Source organism: Carcharodon carcharias, chromosome 11 (genome assembly GCF_017639515.1).
Source record: "Carcharodon carcharias isolate sCarCar2 chromosome 11, sCarCar2.pri, whole genome shotgun sequence".
In the NCBI taxonomy this organism is placed as follows: Eukaryota; Metazoa; Chordata; class Chondrichthyes; order Lamniformes; family Lamnidae; genus Carcharodon; species Carcharodon carcharias.
Genome location: NC_054477.1, coordinates 87,726,258 through 87,752,659, shown reverse-complemented (window position 1 = coordinate 87,752,659; position 26,402 = coordinate 87,726,258). Strand labels below are relative to the sequence as shown.

The window sequence follows — 26,402 nt, the reverse complement described above, 5'->3', positions numbered from 1 at the left end:
GCTGCTACTGTGTATCAGTGGTGGAGGGAGTGAATGGCACCACATCCACAAACAATCAAGTGGGTTGCTTTGTTCTGGACGGTGTCAAGCTTCTTGAGTATTGTGGGAGCTATATTCATCCAGGCAAGTAGGTAGTATTCCATCACACTCCAAACTTGTAACTTGTAGATGGTGGACAGATTTTGGGGAGTCAGGAGGTGAGTTACTTGTCACACGATTCCTAGCCTCTGACCTGTTCTTGTAGCCACAGTATTTATATGGCTAGTCCAGTTCAGTCTCTGGTCAATGGTAACCCCCAGGATGTTGATAGTGGGGGATTGAGTGATGGTAATGCCATTGAACGTCAAGGGGCGATGGTTGGATTCTCTCTTGTTGGAGATTGTCTTTGCCTAACACTTGTGTGGCACGAATGTCACTTGCCACTTGTCAGCCCAAGCCTGGATGTTATCCAGGTCCTGCTGCATTTGGACATGGACTGCTTCAGTATCTGTTGTGAATGATGCTGAACGTTGTGCAATCATCAGTGAACATCCTCACTTCTGAACTTATGATGGAAGGAAGATCATTGATGAAGCAGCAGAAGATGATTGAGCCAAGGACACTACCTGAGGAATTCCTGCAGTGATGTTCTGGAGCTGAGATGACTGACCTTAAGCAACTATAACCATCTTCCTTTATGCTAGGTATAAGTCCAACCAGCAGAGAGTTTTCCCCCTGATTCCCATTGACTCAAGTTTTGCTAGGGCTCCTTGATGCCACACTCTGTCAAATGCATCCTCGTTGTCAAGGGCAGTCACTCTCAGCTCACTTCGGGAGTTCAGCTCTTTTGACCATGTTTGAACCAAGGCTGTAATGAGGTCAGGAGCTGAGTGGCCCTGGCAGAACCCAAACTGGGCGTCAACGAGCAGGTTATTACTAAGCAAGTGCCACTTGATAGCACTGTTGATGACCCCTTCCATCACTTTACTGATGACTGAGAGCAGACGGATGGGACAGTAATTGGCCGGGTTGGATTTGCCCTGCTTTTTGTGTACAGGACATACCTGGGCAATTTTCCACATAACCGGGTAGATGCCAGTGTTGTAGCTGTACTGGAACAGCTTGGCTAGGGACACGGCAAGTTCTGGAACGTAAGTCTTTGTACTATTGCTGAAATATTGTCAGGGCCCTTACCCCTTGTATCCAGTGCCTTCAGCCGTTTCTTGATATCACATGGAGTGAATCGAATTGGCTGAAGACTGGCATCTGTGATGCTGAAGACCTCTGAAGGAGGCCGAGATGGATCATTCACTCGGCACTTCTGGCTGAAGATTGTAGCAAATGCTTCTGCCTGATTTTTTGCACTGATATGCTGGGCTCCTCCATCATTGAGGATTGGGATATTTGTGGAGCCTCCTCCTCCAGTAATGGTCCACTACCATTCATGACTGGATGTAGCAGAACTGCAGAGCTTAGATCTAATATGTTGGTTGTGGGATTGCTTAGCTCTGTCTATCACTTGCTGCTTATGCTGTTTGGCATGCAAGTAGTCCTGTGTTATAGCTTCACCAGGTTGACACCTCATTTGTAGGTTATTCCTGGTGCTGCTCCTGGCATGCCCTCCTGCACTCTTTATTAAAGCAGGGTTTGATCTCCTAGCTTGATGGTAATGGTAGAGCGGAGGATATGCTGGACCATGAGGTTACAGATTGTCTTTGAGTACAATTCTGCTGCTGCTGATGGCCCACAGTCCCTCATGGATGCCCAGTCTTGATCTTGCTTGATCAGTCTTGCTAGATCTGATCAAAATCTTTCCCATTTAGCACGGTGGTAGTGCCACACAACATGATGGAGGGTATCCTCAATGTGAAGACGGGACGTCATCTCCACAACGACTATCAGTAGAAGTGACCACTGCACACTGTCATGGACAGATGCATCTGCAGCAGGCGGATTGGTGAGGATGAGGTTTCCTCACCACCTGCTGCAGACCCAGTCTAGCAGCTATGTCATTTAGGACTTGGCCAGCTCGGTCAGTAATGATACTACTGAGCCAGTCTTGGTGATGGACATTGAAGTCCCCCGCCCAGAGTACGTGCTGCGCTCTTGGTGTTCAACATGGAGGAACACTGATTCATCAGCTGAGGGAGGATGGTAAGTGAGGGTGGGTGGTAAGTGGTAATCAGCAGGAGGTTTCCTTGCCCATGTTTGACCTGATGCCATGAGACTTCATGGGATCCAGAGTCAATGTTGAGGACACCCAGGGCAACTCCCTTCCAACTGTATACCACTGTGCCGCCAATTCTGCTGAGCCTGTCCTGTTGGTGGGACAGGACGTACCCAGGGATGCTGATGGTGGTATCTGGGATATTATCTGTAAGGTATGATTCCGTGAGGATGACAATGTCAGGCTGTTGCTTGACTAGTCTGTTAGATAGCTCTCCTAAATTTTGCACTAGCCTACAGATGTTAGTAAGGAGGATTTCGCAGGGTCGACAGGGCCGAGATTGCTGTTGTCGTTTCCGGTGCCTGGGTCGATGCCAAATGCTCCATCCGGTTTGATTCCTTTTTTGTGACCTTATAGAGGTTTGTTACAACTGAGTGGCTTGCTAGGCCATTTCAGAGGGCATTTTAAGAGTTAACCGCATTGCAGTGGGTATGGAGTCACTTGGAGGCCAAACCAGGTAAGGACAACTGATTTCCTTCCCTAAAGGACATTAGTGAACCAGATGGTTTTTACAACAATCGACAATGGTTTCATGGTCATCATCTGGCTTTTAATTCCAGATTTTTATTGAATTCAAATTCCATCATCTGCCATGGTGGGATTGGAGCTCTGAGTCCCCAGGGCATTATCCTGGGTTGCTGGATGACTAGGCCTTGACCTTTTTATAAGCAGGAACAGGTTCTCTCTATCTTCTCTGTCCAGCTTCTTCATGATTTTGAACATTTCTATCAAATCTCCTCTTAGCCTTCTCCTCTCCAAGGAAAACAGTCCCAACCTCTCCAAACTATCCTCATAACTGAAGTTTCTCACCCCTGGAGCCATTCTTGTAAACCTTTTCTGCGCTTTCTCCAATGTGTTCAAATCCTTCCTATAATATGGCGCTCAGAACTGTACACAGTATTCCAACTGAGGTCTAACTAGTGTCTTATATAAATTCAGCATAACCTCCCTGCTCTTGTATTCTCTGCCCCTATTAATAAAGCCTGGGATACTATTCACTTTGAAGATTAACTGCTCTCTCCAACTGTCCTGCCACCTTCACTGATCTATGCACATATACACCCAAGCCTTTCTGCTGCTGCGCACCCATCAAAATTTCACCTTACATTATATTGTCTGTTCATGTTCTCCCTACCAAAATGCATCACATCACACTTTTCCACATTGAATTTCATCTGCCACCCATCTGCCCACTCCACCAACTTGTCTTGAAGTTCCACATCATCCTCCTCACTGCTCATGACACTCTCAAGCTTTGTATTATCCACAAACTTTGAAATTGTCCCCTGCACACCAAGATCTAGATCATTAATATTTATCAGGAAAAGCAAGGGTCCCAATACCAACCCCTGTGGAACTCCATTACAAACCTTCCTCCAGCCTGAAAAGTATCCATTGACCATTACCCTCTGCTTCCTATTTTTCAGCTAATTTTGTATCCATGTTGCTACTGTCCCTTTTATTCCATGAGCAATAACTTTTCTCACAAGTCAGTTGTCTGGGTGGCACTGTATCAAATGCCTTTAGGAATTCCATCAACAGTATTACCTTCATTAACCTTTTCTGTTACCCCTTCAAAAAACTCCAGTAAGTTAGCTAAACACACTTTCTCCTTTGGAAAGCCACTCTGGCTCTTCCTGATCAACACACATTTTTCCATGTGACTACTAATTCTATCCCATATAATTGCTTCTAGAATCTTGCCCACCACTGAAGTTAAATCAGAGGTAGACTGGACAATTTCCAGGGCAGGTCATTGGAACTATTGATGCATGCATCTTATTTTAAGCCTTTTTTGGTTTGGACACCCAGGCCCAGATTTTCACTACCAAGGTGGGTAGTACGAGTTTGGAAGCTCCCGCGATCGCTGGACCCGTCTCGGGAGAAACTCCCCCGAGTGGTGGCAAGCTCATTTCGGAGGCACTGGTGCACGATGGAATCAGGCCTGCCGCCCCCAGGCGCATATTGTAGGTGGCCACAGGAATGACCAAGTTCCAACGTGCGTTTGTTTAGAAGGCCTGCCTCAGTTTTTTGTCCCAGTTGTTAATATTTTAGGCCATTTAGCCCTCATCCCTTGCACAGTCTCAACTGCCCACCCATTCTCCATGCCCTATCCATACCAAATCATGCCAACTCTGTCCCCCCCCCCCCATACTGCCAATGGGCCCTCATACCCTACATGTGAATTCATTACCCCCCAGGCACATCTATGGCTTCCACGTCAACCCCCCACCCACCCCGTGGCCACGAGTAGCCCCCAATGCCAACTCATGCCAATCCACCCAGTACCATTTGCCCTTACATCCTCCATGCCAACTCATTCTGGGCAGACCTCAGGAGGCATGATCATCCATCATCTTCATTCTCCTGTACTGACCGCCCCTTCCCCCTCCACCCCCACCCCAGCCCCATGCTTCCATTCCACATTGCTTTGGTAGAAATGCACGAAAGGAAGGTAGAATGGATGAACATCACTCCTTTAAAATAAAAGGGATGGAACTGGGGGTGGAAACTCTTGAATGTGTGATACTTGACAGGGATGACTGGACAATAGTGCAAATGCTCAGTTACTAAACTTAGTGCTAGCAAGATGCCACCAATTTCACCCTTTCCCATACCAAGAACTGCATGGGTTCGCACAAGCTGCATGACCTGTTCCTTGAAAGGGGTGAATAGTTTAAAAGTGGGGTGCCCCTTTGGCAAGCATTATGTGTTAGTTGAGTGAATGAAGGTCCAGTGGCCTGTTCAAGTGGCATCGGCAAGATGAAATAAGGGATTTGGAGAAAGAGGCTGTTAAAGTTGAGGAAGGGATTTTAAGGTTGTGTATAATTGTATAGCGGTAAGGAGCATGCAAGGAGACAGGCGACTTCGCTGGAGTGGGATGGAGACCAAGTGAGTAGTGAATTAGATTCATCTGGTAAGTTCTGGTAAGTCCTTTTCAGGTTTAACTATAGATTAAGAATCAAGATCTGACATAAGTAAGTAAGATTAGCTTATAAAGTACAGAATTGCCTGGAGTGGCAGTTATCTGCCGATCACCTGAAAGCAGTTGGTTCAAGTGGTGTTAATTACTGTAGCAGGAAGCTAAACTAGCTAGTGACCTATCTGAGGGTCTATAAGAGACGGGCTTTTCAAACTGCACGGTCAGTAAGAGGCACCCAAGGAGACAGGCAACGACGTGTGAGTGAGATGGAGACCAAGTGGGTAGCGAATTAGGCTCACTTGGGAATTCGGGGGAAAGGGGTGTAGTATACATATAAATTATTCTAAGTTGGGAACAGGAGCAGCTGAGCAGAAACAGACCTGGGTGTAAGCCTCACCTTTGGAGCAGAGTTTGAAAAAAAAATTGAATCGTGATGTCACAGGAAAACCCTAAGTTCATTAATTGCTAAGAAACTGCTATTAGGGAGTGTCTTTAAATAGCTGTTAACTAGAAAAGTATTATTTTAAAAGAAGCAGCTACTTGGATTTAAATTATAAACACTGGAAATTAGGGGAAGTCAGGGCCAGTAACATAAAATAATATAAGTAAATCAAAGTAAAATAAAGTTAATGTAAGGGACGTAAAGTTAAGACATGGCAGGGGAGCTTGGTCATGTGGAATGAGTGTCCTGTAATATGTGGGAATTCATGGGCACTGCCAGTGACCTAGATGACCACATGTGCAGGAAGTGCTGCCAGCTGCAGAATGTTGAACTCTAGGTTTCGGAGCTTGAGCGGTGGCTGGACTCACTGTGATATATCCGCAAGGCTGAGAGCTATGTGGATAACACATTCAGAGAGGTGATCACACTGTAGCTTTGGAGCATGGAGGCAGAAGGGGAATGGACGAGTGCCAGGCAGTCCAAGCAGGTAGTGCAGAAGTCCCCTGAGGTTGCTAATTGGTTTTCCATTTTGGATACAGTGAAGGCATTGGTTCCTCAGAGGAGTGCAGTCAGAGCCAAGTTTGTGGCACCACGAGTGGCTCGGTTGTACAGGAGTGGAGGAAGAAGAAGAGAAGAGCAATACTGATAGTGGGTTTGTTAGTTAGGGGAACAGACAGGTGTTTCTGCGATTAAAAACAAAAAATCTGCGGATGCTGGAAATCCAAAACAAAAACAAAAACAGAATTACCTGGAAAAACTCAGCAGGTCTGGCAGCATCGGCGGAGAAGAAAAGAGTTGACGTTTCGAGTCCTCATGACCCTTCGACAGAACTTGAGTTCGAGTCCAAGAAAGAGTTGAAATATAAGCTGGTTTAAGGTGTGTGTGTGGGGGGCGGAGAGAGAGAGAGAGAGAGGTGGAGTGGGGGTGTGGTTTAGGGACAAACAAGTAGTGATAGAAGCAGATCATCAAAAGATGTCAACAACAATAATACAAAAGAACACATAGGTGTTAAAGTTAAAGTTGGTGATATTATCTAAACGAATGTGCTAATTAAGAATGGATGGTAGGGCACTCAAGGTATAGCTCTAGTGGGGGTGGGGAGAGCATAAAAGATGTAAAAAAAAATAAAATAAATAAATAATTTTTTTTTTTCTTTTTCTCTTTTTATAATGGAAATAGGTGGGAAAAGGAAAATCTATATAATTTATTGGAAAAAAAGAGAAAAGGAAGGGGGAAACAGAAAGGGGGTGGGGATGGGGGAGGGAGCTCACGACCTGAAGTTGTTGAATTCAATATTCAGTCCGGATGGCTGTAAAGTGCCTAGTCGGAAGATGAGGTGTTGTTCCTCCAGTTTGCGTTGGGCTTCACTGAAACAATGCAGCAAGCATCTTTTGATGATCTGCTTCTATCACTGCTTGTTTGTCCCTATAACCACACCCCCACTCCACCTCTCTCTCTCTCTCTCTCCGCCCCCCACACACACACCTTAAACCAGCTTATATTTCAACTCTTTCTTGGACTTGAACTCAAGTTCTGTTGAAGGGTCATGAGGACTCGAAACGTCAACTCTTTTCTTCTCCGCCGATGCTGCCAGACCTGCTGAGTTTTTCCAGGTGTTTCTGCGGCCGTAGATGTGGCTCCAGAATGGTATGTTGCCTTCTCAGTGCCAGGGTCAAGGATGTCACTGAGTGGATGCAAGGCATTCTTCTGTGGGAGGGTAAACAGCCAGAGATCATGGCCCATGTTGGTATCAATGGCTTAGGTAGGAAGGGAGATGGGGTCCTGCAGACAGAATTTAGGGAGCTGGATAAGAAAATTAGCAAGCAGGACCAGGATCACTCGCAGTGCCACGTGCAAATGAGTACAGAAATAGGAGGACAAGGCAGATGACTGTGTGGCTGGAAAGATGGTGCAGGAGGGAGGGCTTTAGATTCCTGGGACACGGTGAGTGGGTCTGGGGGAGATGGCATCTGTACAAGCTGGGTGGGTTGCACTTAACAGAGCTCGGACTGAGTTCCTTGTGGGGCGTTTTGCTAGCGCTGTTGGCAGGGGGTGGTGCTTTAAATTAACTTAGCAGGGGTGTGGAAACCAGGAGACAATATTAGAGAATAATACCAAGATACACAAAATGTTGGGAGAGACAAATGACACTAGAATAGAGATTAGCAAGTTTATAGGTGGGGGTCAGAGTAAGGGAGGAAGTAATGAAGTCTAAATCAGGTTTATACTGCATGTATGTGGATGTACGGAGTACAGTAAATATGATTGGCGAGTCACAGGCACAGATTGCCATGTGGACTTATGATGTTGTGGCGATAAGAGAGACCTGGCTCAAGGAAGAGTAGGATGTAAAATATTCTTGGGTACAAGGTGTTCAGGAAAGATGGGGTAGGAAGAAAAGGGGGAGGGGTGGCTGCATTGGTTAAGGAGGGCATTGACAGAGGATGTCCCAGAGGGTTCAAGGACAGAATCAATTTGGCTCAAGCTGAGGAACAAAAAGAGTGCAATTACGTTGCTCAGTGTAGCCTATAGACCACCAATTAGTGGGAAGGATGTAGAGGAACAAATCTGCAGGGAAATTAGAGAGGTGCAAATATTATAGAGTACTTATAATGGGGGACTTTAATTACCCAAATTTAGACTGAGATAGTGGTAATGTAAAGGGCAGAGAGAAGCAATAATTCCTAGAGTTTGTGCAAGAAAATTTTCTACAACAATATGTGTCCAGTCCAACACGAAAGGAGGTACTGCTAGACTTGGTTCATGGGAATGAGGTGGGCCAAGTAGGTGAAGTGCAGTGGGAGAACATTCAGGTGACAGTGACCACTTATCATAAGGTTTAGGATGACGGTAGGAAAGGACAATGGGCAATCCAGAGTAAGAATAATTAACTGGGGGAGAGTCGACTTCAATGGGGCAAGAACGGAGCTCGGCTGAATTGACTGGAACCAAAGGTTGGTGGGAAAAACTAGCTGAACAATGGGCTACCTTCAAAGAAGAAATGGTTCGAGCACAGTCAAGGTATATTCTCTCAAAAGGGAAAGGTAGGGCAAACAAATCCAGAGCTGCCTGGATGAAAAAGGAGACAGAAATTAAGATTAAGAAGAAAAAGTGTGTTTATGACAGGTGTCAGGTAGAAAATACAACTGAGAAACAAGTGGAATACAGAAGGTTCAGAGGAGAAGTGAAGAAGCAAATAAGAGAAGCAAAGAGGGATTATGAGAAAAGTCTGCAACCAACATAAAGAAGAATTCCAAAGTCTTCTATAGGCATGTAAATAGAAAAAGGGTGGTGAAAAGAGGCGTAGAGCCGATTAGGGACCAAAGAGGGGATTTACACATGGAAGCAGGGGGCATGGCTGAGGTGTTAAATGAATACTTTGCATCTGTCTTTACCAAGGAAGCAGATGCCACCCAGGCCATGGTGACAGAGGAGGAAACTCTGTCACTAGAAATTGATATGGAGGAGAAGTTTAATAAACTGTCAGTATTTAAAGTTGACAAGGTATCAGGACCAGATGAGATGCATCCAAATATACTGAAGGGAGTGAGAGTGGAAATTACAGGGGCACTGGCCATAATCTCTGTCTTCCCTAGACACAGGGGAGGTGCCAGAGGACTGGAGAATTGAAAACATTACGCCCTTGTTCAAAAAAAGGTGCAAGGATAAGCCCAGCAATTACAGACCAGTCAGTTTAACTTTGGTAATGGGGAAGCTTCCAGAAACATTTATTTGGGGTAGAATTAATATCACATAGAAAAATTTGGGTTGATTAGGAAGAGCCAGCATGGATTTCTAATGGGGAAATAGTGTTTGTTGAAGGGGTAACAGAGAGGGTTGATGAGGGTAATGCTGTTGATGTGATATACATGGACTTTCAAAAGGCACAACAGACTTGTGAAAAAAGTTATAGCTTATGGAATAAAAGGGACAGTAGCAACGTGGATACAAAATTGGCAGAGTAATAGAAAACATTGAATAATGGTTAATGGATATTTTTTGAGCTGGAGGAAGGTTTGTAGTGGAGTTCTGCAGTGGTGGGCATTGGGACCCTTGCTTTTCCTGATATATATTAATGATCTAGATCTTGGTGTGCAGGGGACAATTTCAAAGTTTGTGGATGAAACTAAACTTGGAAGCATTGTAAACTGTGAGGAGGACAGTGTAGAACTTCAAAAAGACATAGACAAGTTGGTGAAGTGGGCAGATGGGTGTCGATGAAGTTCAATGCAGAGAAGTGTGAGGTGATTCATTTGGTAGGAAGAACATGGAGAAACAATATAAAATATGTGGTACAACTCTAAAGGATGTGCAATAGCAGAGGGACCTGGGTGTATATGTGCATAGTTATTAACAGTGAGAGGACAGGTGGAGAGAGCAGTTAATAAAGCATATACTATCCTAGGTTTTATTAATAGAGGCATGGAGTACAAGAGCAAGGAGGTTAAGCTGAACTTGTATTAACCCTAGTTAGACCTCAGCTGGAGTATTGTGTACAGCTTTGGGCACCACACTTTAGGAGGGATGTCAGCGCATTGGAGAGAGTGCAGAAGAGGTTTACGTGAATAATTCCAGGAAGAGAAACTTCAGTTATGAAGAGAGATTGGAGAAGTTGGGACTGTTCTCCTCAGAGAGGAGAAGAATAAGGGGAGATTTGATAGCGGTGTTCATAATCATGAGGGGGCTGGACAGAGTAGATAGGAAGAAACTGTTCCCACTTGTAAAAGGATCGAGAACGACAGGGCACAGATTTAAAGTTATTTTGCAAAAGAAGCAAATGTGATGTGAGAAAAACTTTTTCACACAGCGAGTGGTTCAAGTCTGGAATGCACTGCTTGGATGTGTGGTGGAAGCAGGTTCAAGCGAGGCATTCAAGAGCACATTAAATGATTATTTAAATAGAAACAATGTGCAGGGTTACAGGGAAAAGGCAGAAGATTGGCACTGAGTCATAATGCTCATCAGAGAGCTGGTGCAGACATGACGGGCTGAATGGCCACTTTCTGCACCATAGCAATTCTGTGATTCTGTGAATTGCTGTGAGGTGAGCTGGATAGCAAAGTGCAAGATATGGAGTTAAATGCTGCCTTTAACCAGAATACGTTGTAAAGGGTTAGTGTGGAAGTGTCAGTTTAAAAGGGTGAAGGTTGTGTGAGTGCCCAGGTGGTTAAGAAAGAATAGGAGAGACTGTCCAGTGTGTTAACTTGGCAGGTCAGCCTGCCTTGGGTGAAGGAATTGGCACTCCATGCCAGTACCAGAAGTTTCCAGAGAGAGTTAGATCTGTTTTCCATGGGTTTAAACTAGGGACTGCATCAATGGGGATGCAAATGAACAGATCCGGGAAAGCTGCATGTAGCTACCTCTCCAGGCAAGGGGTAAAAGTGGTGTTACTCAACCCAAGAAAGTTCTAAGCCTTACAGTCAATGAGGAAAGGGAGATTTCCAGGTTCGAGGATACCTGCTTTTCAGCTCCCTCTCATTAGGAGAGCAGCTATTGAACAATGTGTGGTGGAGGCCCATCGTTTTTAATCAAGTGAAGCATGAATTTCTATGTGGTTTGTGTCTCTTGTTCATGAGGTCAGGTTTGTGAAGCATACACTCTGCCCAGCCTGCACTGACCTCTTCACTGCTCCTCCATTGTCTTCAATGTTAAAGATAGAAACGCTAAGTATTACACTCAAAAACTGAGTCCGAGAATAGGGTAAGCTGTACAGTCAAAATACACAGGACATCTGTCTCACATCTGAAAATTAATGTAGAATTAGATGAGATTTTTGTATTAATTTTTGAACACCTCAATACTATCATTTAACATGTTTGATGTGATGGTTTATGAAGTTAATTAATAATTGGAACTGAAGGGTTGTTGTGGATTACATTTGTAATATTGCACTGAAACCCTCATCCCTGCTTACATATAGACTTGACTATTCTAAAGTATTCCAGGCCAGCATTCCATGTTCTATCCCCTGCAAACTTAAGGTCATCCAAAACTCTGCCCCGTGTTGTAAATCACACCAACTCCTGTTCATCTAACCCCATTGTACTCACTGACCTTCTTGGTTAATTGCTCCACCAATGGTGCCTTCAGCTGCCTGGGTCCTAAACTCTGGAATTTCCTTTCTGAACCTCTCCTCTCTTCCTTGCTTTCCTCCTTTAAGACTCCCATTAAAACCTAGCTCTTTAACCAAGCTTTTGACCATCTGCTCTAATATCACCTCATGTGGCTCAGTGTCACAGCTTTTTTTTTATAATGGCCCCATGAAGTGCCTTGGGACGTTTTATTATGTTAAAAGTGCTATATAAATACAAATTATTATTGTTGTACTTCCGCTACCCTGGTTTCACGCCACTAGGATTTTTTTGAGTGGCAGTAAGGTGATACATGTGGAAAAACCCAAGTTTGCATTCCTTCATTCTTCAGATGTGATTGATATCTTTTAACACTTTAATTAAAAACAGGAAAACTTTAGAAATGATTACGGCACCAATGATGCTATTTGCATTTCAAATTGATCAGTAGCTTTTTTTCATCAGTTAATTAAATATAAGAATTCGTCTTTTGCAGTCAAAATCTTCACACTTCTCAAGGTACCTTTTACTTTGGAGGAGTCAGCCATTGTGTGGAATTCTGATGGTGGTATTAATATTGAGTATCGACATTTGCTACCATCAGTTCTGGGGAAAAGAATATTAGGCAAAAACATAATTAATTTTGCTCCCTATTCTTCATTTGTCACTTCCAGTACCATATCTTATGAGATCTCACAGGCATCCTAGTTAAATGACATTTTGTTCTGTTGGTTCTCATTGGTTTATTTCAAATACCTATTAAACTGTTATAGTGTCCTGTATAATTTTTTATAGGGTATCCAACACACCTCAAGGAAGAGATTCTTTGGCTAATTTAGATTATGTACCATTAGTTCAAATCAAAGAGTTACCGTTTGTCTTAGCTAACAGTGATCTTGTACTTTTCCATTATAGAATAGATTGCAAGCACTAGTAACAACAAAAGATCAATGGTGTCTTATTTACTACTCTGATATCCAGTATTGACATAACACAGTTTCTAGTTGCTTTTGAAAGTGATGTATACCCTGATGTACAGGGAGAAACAGTACCCCATGTTTGCAGGGGGACTAACATGTGTCCAAAGTCAAAGGTGCTGCCAATACTAGTGCTGTAATGTAAATGAAGCATTCCAATGCTACCTTGTTTCTGCTGCTATTTTAATTACATTTTAAAGTAACTTCAAAATGACTTCACAAGTGCATGCAGAATTTCTCAGGAGCACAAAAAAAATCATGTGATGTGGAAACCTAAAGTTCACCATTACTTTCAACTGATGAATGGTTCTACTCTGCTTGCTTTCCTGCATATTGTGATTCTTTATTTATTTGTTGTTTCATGCCCATGTTGTTTCCATTAAGATGACAATAATCCATTGATCTCTTGTAAATAGATTGAGGCTATTCAATCTCACATACCTCATGTCCTCCACAGTTTCAGAGATGTATGGTCATCTTTAACATTCTGATTGTATGACAGCCTATTCCACCTTTGGCTGTTGCATATTAGAGCCTGTTCTACCTTTCTGGTGTTGCTATTGCTTTAGAATCCATCCCATTTGAATTACGGGATGGACATTTTAGAGAACAGATGGATTTTAGGGCACTAGTGGGAGTGTGAGAAATAACAGTATCTGTAGAACTTAGTGGCATCATGGTTGAAAAGTCATAATTGTGTCTTTAATTTTCTGGCCACAAACATTACATGGCATCAAGAATCCTCAGAGACTAGCAATATAAAATCCACAGTGCAACTCAATGCAGTTAGTGTCTCCAAAAGCATTAACACAACAGTCATCCTGTAGCTTTAGTGAAAAGTTCCAGTGTGATTTAGTCTACAGGATCCCTGCCAGTTTACAAAATGATCTGCTGTGTTTAGATTGCAGCAGGTTTTTGTTAATTTGAAGTCCAATCCCATAGGCTGAGATTGAGTGGGACATTGCAGTGACAGTTTCTGTTACTGGTAGACATGCAAGGATAATGTAAGATGCATCTTGGATCAATATAATATATTTCTTTATGAGAGAAAGGAGTTTAAAAAGCTAAGTAAAAGGTCAGACAAAATAATGTGATTACTCCACAATGAGCCACAAGTGGATTTTGCTCAAATATATTGATATTTTATAATTCTACAACAGCACAAACAAGAGAATGATCATATCCAAGGGTGGCATCCACGTTAGTCAATGGGGAGATGTCATCTCCCATATTAGATCAGATAAAGACTTTGTCCAGTATGAAAAAAAATGCCTTAAAGAAACTAAAACTTTATTTTACAAAACTACTACTACTTTTTGAAGCAATCTCTAAAGCATCTTGAAAATAGGGATGAGCAGATGGGAGGCAGTGACTCTAATCCAGTCCTGATTGCAGAGTATTTAATGGCTGATGGCACTGATTCCTTATGTCAGGTCAGTGCTATTTAATATACTTTGATGTTGGTTTAAGGTACCAAGTTTTACCAGTGGCATTAGTGGAAAAATTATGCAAAATACCCATCGGGAGCTTGCACTCATTTATAACTTTCCATCCATGTGGTTGAAAGAGACTGTGGGCGGAATTTTCCGAGCCCGCTGGTGGCGGGTGTGATAGGTGGTGTGCGTGGAAAATATGGCGGGACCCACTTCACAATGGTGTGAAGGCAGGTTGCGATCTTCCACTCAGCCCGCCGACAGCAGGCCATTTTTCCCGCCATCAGTCCGTGGGGAGCTAATAGAAATGCATTAGCATATTATTAAAAGGCCATCCTGCCAGGCCCTTGGAACCCCACTGTATCGTCCATCCAAGTTGGTGAGAAAGCACAGCGACGTGTTTCATAACAGCACGCAAGTGATGTGCACTTGGCAGCCTTCAATTTGGGGGAACTGAGGTGAGTGAGCAGCAGCGTTCTCCACAGCTCGCCTGTAGTTTACAGGCCTCAGGGGCACTGGGGGCGTGGGGCAAACTGAGGCTTGGCCCCACAGGTCCATCAATGGTGAGCAGGGAAGTCCAGAGCGACTTCACATTGGTGCACGAGCTGTTTGTCGTCTCTGCGGGCTCCTCAGGGTACTCTGGATGATGGCAGCAGCTCCTCCACCCCTCTACGTGACTGTGGCATCTGATGAGGCTGCGATGATTGGGGAGCTGCCAGCCATGGCACTGACCGATCCCTCCCAGTTGGGACCAGCACAGGCTCCACTGGCCAGGGGATGACCGCTAAGATCATCAAGGCCAACAGGACAGCAGAGTCAGCAGGCTGCCTCCAATGCCACTGCCAGCGATGTGGGGGTGATGCGTGGGGCACCAAGATTTGGCACTTGGTAATGTATGTTAAAGGCATCATGAGCACAGGAGGGATGGTTCATGGGTGATTTTCTGTTCATTTATGTTTGGTTTATATGTCTGCTGATGTGGACATCAACACCAGTAATGATAATGTCATTATGCATTCAATGTGACAATAACATTAAATTTGCTTTGGTTCTGATGGCCTGAGTGTGCTTTACCTTTTATCTTTCTGGTGCAGGATATGTCAGTATGTGTGTGAATTGCTCGATACTTTATTGCACAGGCATTGAGTGGACTTTGAGTGCAAATGAAAGGGTCATTTGAGACATCTGGGATGGAGGCAGCACCACTGGCATGAGGTGGAAGAAACCTTTGGCAGCCTAACTGAAGGAGCGTTGTCTCCCTAGAGGTCTGGCTCCACGCCCCCAGTGCCCCTCTTACCGTGCCCATCTTCTGACTCACTGCTGATTCTCACTAGTTGCCTGTGCAGCTGCGTCAAGATTTTCTTCCTCCACTGGGTCCCCCCTTTCCAGTGCCAGATTCTGGAAAGTGCAGCATGCACCCACTATCAGTGACACCTGCTCTGGGGGGTATTGTAGTGGACCTCCTAAACAGTCCAGGCCTCGGAAGTGCATCTTGAGAAGACCTGTGGTCCTCTGTTTCACTGCCTTTGTGGAGACATGACTCGTATTGTAATGCTACTCTGCCTCTGTTCTTGGGTGGTGGAGAGGCATCATAACCCACCTTTTCAACAGATAGCCCTCGTCACCCAGCAGGCATCCATTCATTCAGGCAGGAGCACTGAAGAGCCTTGGCATGTATGAGTGCCTGAGGATGTAAATGTCATGGGATCTGCCAGGGTACCTTGCACAGACTTGCAGAATATGTATCCTCTGGTCACACAGTATCTGCACGTTCAAGGAGTCCTGTTGACGAAAGCACCTGGCTCACCCGCGGCACCTTGATGGCCACAGGTGCAGTCGATGGTACTCTGGACACAGGGGAACCCAGCAATCGCTGCAAAGCCTCTGGTTCGCTCAGTCTGGCTGGCCGCGATCGTACAGTCAGTACCCGCCTGAACAGAGCTTCTGACAGCATCTTAACGCAAATATGAACAGCTGATTGGGAGATGCCACACTGACCCCTGGAAAGAGCCAGAGGCATAGAAGTTGAGGGCTACTGTGAACTTCAGTGCCACTGGCATGGGATGTCCACCCACACAGTCGGAGCTGATCTCAGGCCCAATCATCTGACAAATGGAGGTCACAGTCTCCCTTGAGAGGCGGAGCCTCTTTTGGCATTGCGCCTCAGATATATTGAGGTAGCTGCATCACTGCCTGTAAGCCCTGGCAGCAGGACAGTGGCGTCTTCTGTGGCCCCTTCCGCCTTGGACTACCTGCTGGCCCTGCACCCCTTGTGCCTGCGCCTCTCCTCCTACGGGTCACTCTCCTGGAAGTTGCATTAGGACACATGGCTTTCTCTTCCTTACACCTCTCTCTTCCTCCTCAGAGGAGGTGCCTCCAGCAGAGACCACAATCCCCATTACCAGGGTAACAGAAGGCTGTCTGATACCTGGAAGGGCCCACACGGTCTGAATCCTCCGGGGGCCTTGGAGCCACCAATAAGTCCTGAAATGAAGCCTGGAAATGCTAACAATGAAGCCCTGGACAGAGATGAAACTGCCAAGTACCAATAAGCGCCCAGCAGCAAACCAGCTCCAAAACTCCTCACACTGGCAATGCTGCTGACCCTTTTTATCCTGCCCTTAGATGAGGTTTGGCAAATTGTCGGCTACCCGTTTTGCCCGAGCAACGAGCGTGAATCACAGGGCAATGTAAAATCTAGCTTGATTGCCTTTTTAATGGCCTTAAATGGCCTTGTAATTCATGGCAGGTGCGGCTCAGATATTGTGCCAAAATAAAGTGCAAGGGCATGATGACGTCTGGACGCTCACCCAATGCCATCACATGCTATTTTACACTCAAGTGGATTGGGCACGCACCCACCCACTCAGCAAAAACTTCTGCCCCTTGTATTTAAAAAGCACATTTAATGTAGTAAAACAGGATCATTAACAAACATTGAGCCTCATAAGGTAGATATTATGGCAGGTGATCAAAAGCTTGGTCACAAAGTTAGGTTTGATGGCATATCACAAAAGAATGAGAGAGATAGATGATGAGATTTAAGGGGAAAATTCCAGAGCTTAAAATCTAGTCATCTGAAGGCATGACTGCCAATGATGGAGGTTTGAAAATAAAGGACGTGCAAAAGACCAGAATTAGAGGAGCATAGAGATCCCAGAAATTGTAGGGTTGGAGGAGGTTACAACAATGGGAGGGGCAAAGCCATGGAGAACATGGAAACCATATGTGAATTTTACAATCAGGGCCACTACAGTATTTCATTGAGAGATTTGGCTTTGAAACACATGGAATGTGTGAAGTTGCGTACTTTCCCACTAGGCACCCATTAATGTGCCATAAAATGTTAAGACTTGTCCATTTGATCTTAGGTGAATTCTTAATGTTTTGATAAGCCCCAATTACTGGCAATCTCGCTGGCATTGAAAATGAACTTTTACAAATTTGCAGTTTCATTCCTTCAGATTTAACTTTTTGGAGATTTAACTTTTTTTATAATTTGATGTTTCTTTTAGCTATCCCTGTTAATTTTATTTTTCTTTTCCTTTCTATTTTATTTGCCTTACATGCTGTAGCAGTGATTGAAGTATTATAACTTACACTTTGTAGCTTAGATTCACTTCTAAGAACTGGTAGGTTTGGATCAGCTGAGAAAGTAAACTTTAAAAAATGTCAAACCTGACTTTCAAACCTAGAACCCACCATTTCCAGTTCTAATGGGCAAGTGACCAGTCTGTTCCCAGGAGGTGAGTCAGTGGGTAAAAGCTTTGAAGCTTTTAATTTATTTTTAATTCTAGTTGACCAGGTTTCCTTGGCCTCAGGAATCTTGGTAGGTAAAGGGTAGTGAGCAGGCCTGGATCTGTGAGGTAACTACATTTAAAGCACTGCTTTGTGGAACAGAGGAGTCAGGAGTGTTTCTCCTGGTCCAAATCTGTAAACACCCCCTATGATTGTCCACATCTGGACTATTGTGTACAGTATTGGTGTCCTTATTTAAGGAAGGATATAAATGCATTGGAGCAGATCAGAAAAAGTTTATTAACTAATACCTGGAATGGGCAGGTTGTCTTATGAGGAAAGGTTAGACAGGTTAGGCTTGTCTGCTGGAGTTTAGAAGAGTAAGAAGTGACTTCATTGAACCATATAAAATCCTGAGGGGTCTTGACAGGGTGGATGTGGAAAGGATGCTTCCTCTTGTAGGACAATCTAGAACTAGGGCGTCACTGTTTAAAAATAAGGGGTCACCGATTTAGGACATAATTGAGGAGAAATTTTTTTCTCCTGAAGGTGGTGAGTCTTTGGAACTCTCTTCCTCAAAAGGCGGTGGAAGCAGGGTCTTTGAACATTTTTAAGGCAGAGCTAGATGGATTCTTGATAAGCAAAAGGGTGAAAGGTTATCGGGGGTAGGCGGGAATGTGGAGTTGAGGTTACCATCAGATCAGCCACGGTCTTATTAATTGGTGGAGCAGGCTTGAGGGGCCAAGTGGTTGACTCCTGTTCCTAATCCTTATTTCATATGCATGTTTGATTGTCTGCCCAGCTCCATGATGATTGGATACTCACCCAACCACCATCTCCGGCCCCCCTCGATATGACAACCACCCTTCTAACCACTATCTCCAGCCCTCCTGTGATTGGACAAGCCACCCAACCATCATCCCCAGCATACCAAAAATGATCTCCGGCAACCATTTCCACTCTTCCACGATCTCTCCTTACCTGCTCCTCCACTGCAAACATCTGCTGTAGTCTGTTCCACTTGATAGACTGCCAGCTTATCAATCAGACTGGCTGTTAGGCAGGAAACCTGGAAAAAAAATGTAAAAGGCACAAATCTTCAGGATGTTCGAAATACCTGTACTTCCAGGATTCCCATTCATAATTTCCCTCCTAACTCTGAAGGCACAACCTTGTAAATATCAGAGCCTGCATGCTTCAGTACGAATTCTTTCACCTGATTGCTTGTTTGTCCTATTTAGGAGGCTGCTGGACTGTTTTGTCCCTTCAAACCTGCATGTACCAGTGCAGAAGCCCACAGAATGTCTGTGGGCATTTGTCATTGTGATGAAAGGCCAGCATCATTCATTCGCTGCTGACTGCAAAATCCAAACCTTTATTCAGCATTCCTTAGGCATGATGAAACAGTGCTTCAAATGTCATGTTAAATCAGCAAGGCATTTTTCAGTATAGCCTAGGAAATGTTTCAAAATAATTATAGACTGCTACATTCCCCACAGTCTTGCTATTCATGGTATCCAGGATATTGCAGCATAAACTCCTTTGCAAATAGCTGGAGCCGTTTGCAGGCTTTGATATAGGCTCATTTCTTACACCATACACCCTGCCCAATAGCAGTTCTCATTACATACTCTTCATGAGCTGGAATATATCACAATCCAGCAGTAAAGAGGCCTGAGAGGGAAAGCAGCAGAAAGGAGGCCTTTGCAACAATGGCAGAGGCAGACGTCCCAGGTGGCCCCACTGTTCAGTGAAGCCTCCCTCCAGGTTCTCCTTGCTCAGGTAAGTTTGGAGATCCCTTTCTCCCAGGACCTGCCCGTTAGGCCAAGCCGCCTAGATGGAGATCACAGAGATCAGCATCCAAGCAGCCATCCCTAGAACCTGGCTGCAGTGCCTGAAACAAGCATACAATCCACCAAGTTAGATGCACCACTCTTTGTTCTCGTTAAGGTTGCATGTGGCAAGGCATAAGGCTGAGTTAGTTAGGAAAAGAAATGCTAACCTGGGCACTGGCGATGGAGCCAGGCAGCAGCATTGCCTGTCATAGGCACTTGGGCCTCTCTCTGAAGGGTCCTGATCCATCACATTTGGCTCCAGCACTGCCACATCAGAGTGAGCACATACTGGTGACATTTCTGTAACACCATTATGAAGAGTCAGGCTGCCACCAGCATAGGCATTGCGGAAGTCTTTGTTGGATGATTAACAACGGTCATCTATGTGCTTGCAGGAAAAGACAGCCCATAATACAAAAGTGAAAGGACAAGATTAACAGTGGCGTCCCACATCTGTTAATCCTGACCCCCAATGACGAGGAGGCACTGGAACTCGGAGGTCAGCATGGAGGGCATTCCATTGCAAATGGCAAAGTGGGATTGGCAATACGAGAGAATGAGTAGCCAAATTGAAAGGCACAAGGGATCTCCTGGCAAACACATGGCATAGCGCTCATGTGTCCACACTAGTCTCATGGAGCTCCACATTAGGAGTGGACTGAAGGATATGATGGATCCTCCAATTAATCTTCTGTCTCACACAGGTCAAAGGCAAGAGCAGCTAGCTGCAGTGACCAGTGAACAGTGGTCTATCTCTGAGAAAGGGGAGAGGACTTCAAGGAAACATTTTCACATTGTTCCATCGCACCCTCCACCAGCGCAGATACTCTCACGTTGGTGGGATATTTGCCCATGACTATATCTGGTATCACAACCTGTGCACAGCAGCGCCCTGGCTGAGCACCTGACAGCCAGGGCCACCGACACTTGGAGGACTGTGGGAGGGCTCAGAATGCTGAGCCTCAGGCAGATGATGTGTCCCTGGAGTTGTCAACAAGATGGCAGATGATGGAACTGCACCAAGAGGTGAGTAAACATCTGGCAGAGGTTCCAGAGGCTTGGTACATCCTGGCACAGACGATGGAGGAGTCCATCCAGGTCATGAGTGCCACCAGCTCTCAGGTGTGTGTGCACTTGTCATTCTCCATCAAGAAATTGATCACTCTTATGGAGGACCATACCCTCAGACCACTCCGTGGATTCCTGAGATGCATGCAGACCTGCTCAGACAGTCTGAGGTTAAGCCAGTGTGTTCATAACCTTGGTGTTACTTTTGATTCTGAGATGAGCTTTGACCTTATATTGGTGCCATCATTAAGATTGCCTTTTTCCACCTCCGTAGTTTCACTCGACTTTGCTCGTCTTATCTGCTGCTGAAACCCTCATCCATGTCTCATTACCTCTAGACTTGACTAATTTAAAGCATTACTGGCTGGTCTACCCTCCGTCAACTTGAGGTTATCCAAAACTCTGCTCCCCATGTCTTAACTCAGTAAGTCCAATTCCCCTATCACCCCAGTGCTCACTGACCCACGTTAGCTCCTGGTCAACCAACACGTTGATTTTAAAATTCATATCCTTGGTTTCAAATCCCTCAACGGCTTCACCCGTCCCTGTCTCTGTAATCTCCTCCAGACCCACAACATCCAAGATATTGGTGCTCCTCTAATTCTAGCCTCTTGTGCATCCCTGATTTTAATTGCACCGCCAGTGATGGCTGCGCCTTCAGTTCACTAGACCCCAAGCCCTGGAATTCTCTCTCTGGACCTCTTTTTGCTTTTCCACATCGCTTTCCTCCTTTAGGACATTCCTTACAACCTAACTTTTCAACTAAGCTTTTGGTCATCTGATCTAATATCCCCTTTTGTGGCTCGGTGTCATATTTTGTTTTATAACACTCCTGTGAGGCACCTTACATTAAGGCACTATATAAATAAAAGTTGTTTTTGTATACCATCTCCAGCGACATGAGCTCTGTGCAGCAATGGCTGGATGAGAGGGGGCATTGGGGATTGATTGTGAGGCACCTGGACTCACTGCCAGGTCCTCGCACTCCTCAGCTGAGCAGCGTGGTAGCTGTGTGCCTTGAAACAGCAGAGGAACGGCTGCCTGATGCACACACACTCTGATGTGAACAGCGGCTCTGTTAGTGACCCAGCATCTCACTTATCCGTGACAACAGAGGAGGCTTCTGCACTTGAGGAGGAGACCTTCAATGGGCTGGGGTTCTCCAGGTCTCAGACAGCCAGAGGATGACGGCCAATATAATCCCAAGCCAAGGGGCAGCCAGGTAAGCAGCTGCCTCCGCCTCAGCTGCAAGTGTGGGATGGGGGAACCATGTAGGCACATAGAAGAGATTAAAGAAGAGCAGCTAGTTACATTTCTTTTGGAGTCATGGAGCCTTGAAATCATTTGTACTGCTATTAAATGTCTGAGGTGGCAAGGCTTGAGATCATGCATTTCTTGTGGGCTGCTCGGACTACGGGAGTACCCTGGCTCCATCAATCTGTTTAATAGGTGGAAGCACACCATGTGAGCTTGAGGCAGTTTTGATGCCACAGCATTCTCTTTTACTGAGATCAGGTAAATGGTAAGGTAAAAGAAGGAGGCAGATCCAGGGTTGCGGAGTGCTGAGTATTGGATTCTATAGATCTGTTAGTAAGCATCATGTGACCCAAGCCCATATTCGCATGTTCTGAACATTCCTTGCATGTGTAGCATGGCACCTTGCCTGTGGTCCCTGGGGCTACTCAGCATCCTGCATCTGGTCATCACCTGCCTCCATCTCCTCATCATCAGAGGAGACATCATGCTCAACAGTATCCTCATACAATTATTCTCCCCTCTAGTGCCAGGTTGTACAAGGCAAAGCACACCACAAAGCACCCCCTTGTTGAGGCATACAGAAAGGGCTCCACCCTTTTTCTGCGTCTCCTTGCCTGAGGGGACACTCCTGTTGTTCCCCGGTTGCTGCTGACACACTGTCCATGGCTGCGGCTGTTCATTGCCGGAAACTGAAACCTGAAACAAGGCCCAAGACATGTAGGTTCACTCAGTTTCCAGGCCTCTTTCCATCCCTCCTTCACGTATAAGTGCCAGCTCCAAGGTGACATGCTGCCAGTTTATTCCCATAGTTTTGGCACCTTTTCTCATTCTCCTGACTGACTATGCCAGTGCTCGCGTTATTCTGCCCTTGGTGAATCAAAGCCTTCTAAGCCTCTTTAAGATCCAGATATTTGTGATGCTGCTTATTTATTAGGTAACAGCAGATAGCCATTTCTTTCTTGTGATTTTTCCCTTATGTTCCTGGAATTTAACAGTCTTTCATCATTTTTATCCTCTTCTTCAAAGTAACACAAGTCATGAGAACATGAAAAGTGACATCAATTGTTGTAAGGGAATGCTGGTTTCTGGGACATAGGCTTTCCAGAACAGTCTTTAAAATCTTCATGTCCCAAACAGCACAACCCAACTTTCACTGGATCAGTTTGTCAGCTGCCTAGCATGCACAGAAATAGGTACAACAAAACAGATAGTAGCTGATTGTCCATTTAAACATTCTGGTAGAAATTCATTTTGGACAATAGTGCCAAATGTGTGATATTGCATCATTGCTCATTGAAATCAATGGAATTGAATATCGAGTGCTGCGTATAATAGGCAGCCAATAGAATATTGCCTATTTTGCTCTATCATTTAAGACACATTTCTACTCCCTTTAGTTGTTAGTCAACCTAGTGTTATGAAAAGGCAGGTGGTATTTGCCAAGCTGACCAATTCCGCAAGGGAATCTTGGCCACACTATCACAACAATTTGCAATTTGTATTTATTACGAGAAGGCTTGTGCACTGAAGGCAGAAGTAATGAGTCCACTACCATCTTTAGCGACTTAAATGATTAAATTAAACCATTTATTACAAAAGAAGAAAAACCTTAAACATGCAAGATTACAGTTACACAGTTATAACAGTTCCCAAAATATCTACTTAACCAGACTCCCAACTGTATACCCCCTTTAAGGTAGCAGTCCAAATGGATTCCAAATGTATAAAGTCATCCAGAAATAATACCACAAGCGCCCACCGGACAATGGAATTCCTAAGGCTTTTAGCACAATTTTGGTTACTGGAACAGCAAACTTCTCCAGGGAGGCTACAGGCTTTTTCCCCAAGTCTGTTTCACACAGTCATCTTTCAAGATCTCACATGGCCACACCTCACATAGCCATCCATTCTTCTTTAAATATATCTCTCCCTTTTATATCTGTAAATCCCATTGTTTCAATTTGTCTTTAGAAGTTACTTTTCCCAGAATGTAACGATCTTTCATGTAATCATTATGGCCAGCACTTTTGGGAAAAATCAATGTCTTATTTATTTTGCCAGTTCTAAACCTTTTCCATGTCCCTTTGAAAATCAAAAACTTCTCCACTTATCTAAAAATGCAAATTTCATTCACACCATCTCCACTGAGACCTAACCCTAATTTACTCATCTCCAGTTCAAATGCCTGTCTTACACCTAACTCCTTTAATAATTTAAATCTTACAGTTTAATCATCTCTAGTTTAATTAAATTAGCCACACACACAGATCCATACACACACACAGGGGTTTCAAAAACTTACCACTAATGGAGCAAAATGGCCCAGAAGGTATTATTGTATAATTTCTCATGTTATTTAACTCCCACCATCGGTTTTGCCCAAGTCGACATCTTGGTTTCTCTAAGCCTTTACATTTCCCAATACCCGACATACTAACATATACACAGGGCATTGAGGCAAAGGAAAATGAGAACTGTTAACAGCAGCATGAATAATGAGATAATGCTGCTGAGATAACTCCGCATTGCAGGCAGGGTTAAAAAGGCAGGTACGCTTCAATGGGATGGGTTAGTGAAATTAATCCTAGCTATAATCAAAGTATTTCATGGATATGAGCTACCGCAGAAGTGCAATGATGCCATTTATTTCATAGTCCAGGACCTGTACTTGAATGTATTTTTCCTTATGTGAACAGATGGCTGTTTAAATTTTTTTCTCATTCACAGGAAAATGTCAACATTGATGAAGCAGCTCGATGTTTGGTGAAACACATCATCGCGAGTGAGAATGACCTTGCACAGTCTGTTGAGTCTGACATTGTCACCCCGACACTCAATTCCTTCAGAAGCAACGGCAACTGCTCATCTTGTTTTAAGTCTTAGGTTGGGATCTTGCTGTAACAACAGTCCTGTTACAGCTTCCATACTGATGTTTGTATTTACAGCTGGAACATTATTAACTGGAACCTGGAGGGAGGTGGGATTTTGAGAAATGTGAATGAATTAAACGTCCCTTTCAATTACAAGTTGCATTTATGTAGCACGTTTAACATAGAAAAACATCCCATGGTGCTTCACAGGAGTAAGAAACAAAAGGAAGGTTTATGACCTGAAAAAAGTGTCAACAAAATGACTAACTTTAAAGAAAACACTGTCTTTATGTTTTGGATACAAAAAAAAGGGTAAAATTCAACTTTGACAGGGGCATGCAGTGGGTTATAGCAAATTGGCTATTCCAATGGGCAGGAATGTTGGGAGGGTTTATAGGGGGTTGCTGATCTGTCCCTGCTCTGTACACTTGTTAAAGTTGAATTTCACCTTCCAGATGTCAGTTTCATCTGCCAGCAATAAGGGCAGTCATCTTTTCACAATACAGTCACATGTTTTGACAGCACTTCATGATTCTTGAGGGTTTGCCAAACTATTTGTGGTAACACTGCCCTTTTATTTGCCATTCTGGTTCTTGAAAAACAATTTCATTTCAACGATGAACACTAATGCCATCTGTGGAGGAAGGACAGGAAGGTGATATTGAGCAGAATGCTTTGAGGAAGGTAAATTGACTGTGTGCATGATTGATATAGTTACTAAAAGTCTAGGTTAATGACTCTGTCCTAATTATGTTAACAACTCCCTCTTGTTGTCTGATTCATTAACTCTTTCAAGCTGATTCTCATTGCTGATTTCGTTGTCAGTTTGATTCCCTCCTCGCCCTCTCCTCGTCGAAAAGTGTTAACTCTACAGTCAGTTGTAGGTCAGTTGGTAACACTTTTGCCTCTGGGTCAGAAGGCTTGAGTTCAAATCCCACTCCAGGTGCATATCCAATAATGTTTGCCAAACAATCAGTCTGACAATCAGTGGAGATATTGAGAGCAGAGATGTGAGGAGTCAACTAAGTCATTGATATAAAGTGTAAATGGCTGAGGCCCAAGCTCTAGTCAATTTATTTATTCCTACCCCTGCTTTCTGCCCATTAATTAATCCTCAATCTATGCTAATATATTACCCCAATCCCATTAATCTTAATCTTTTGTAACAACCTCCTGTGTGGCACCTTATCAATTGCCCTCTGAAAATCCAAACAAACCACATCCCGGTTCTCTCTTACCTTCCCTGCTAATTAAACTCTCAAATAAAAACTCTAACAGACTTTGTAAAACGTGATTTCCATTTCATAAAATTTTATTGATTCTGCCTGATCATATTGTGATTTTTCAAGTGCCATGTTATGAATAGTATTTAGCATTTCCCTACTATCAGGCCAGGGAGCCTATCAAAATTATTGAAATATTTTTGAACCCACAAAATTAACCTAAATCAACACCTCCCCCTGCCTTTCCTCCAATGGGGTGAGCACTTCCAGTTGTTGCTGCCAACTGGTAGATCAAGACTCATAATTTAGTTCCTAACCTCTCAAACACCACAATGATCAATTTTTAACTATTCATCAAA

General features: G+C 44.2%; 1 protein-coding gene across 1 annotated transcript in view; it reads left to right on the top strand.

Annotated features, from left to right (window-relative positions):
• The window catches only part of LOC121284183 (ras-related protein Rab-38-like), a 66,813-nt gene extending 40,707 nt beyond the window's left edge, over positions 1 to 26,106 (top strand). Inside the window, exon 3 of the mRNA XM_041199429.1 lies at positions 24,678 to 26,106. Coding sequence (XP_041055363.1) covers positions 24,678 to 24,833 — 156 coding nt within the window. The 3' untranslated portion in view covers positions 24,834 to 26,106. The remainder of the gene's footprint in view (positions 1 to 24,677) is intronic.
• Positions 26,107 to 26,402: the final 296 nt, after the last annotated feature.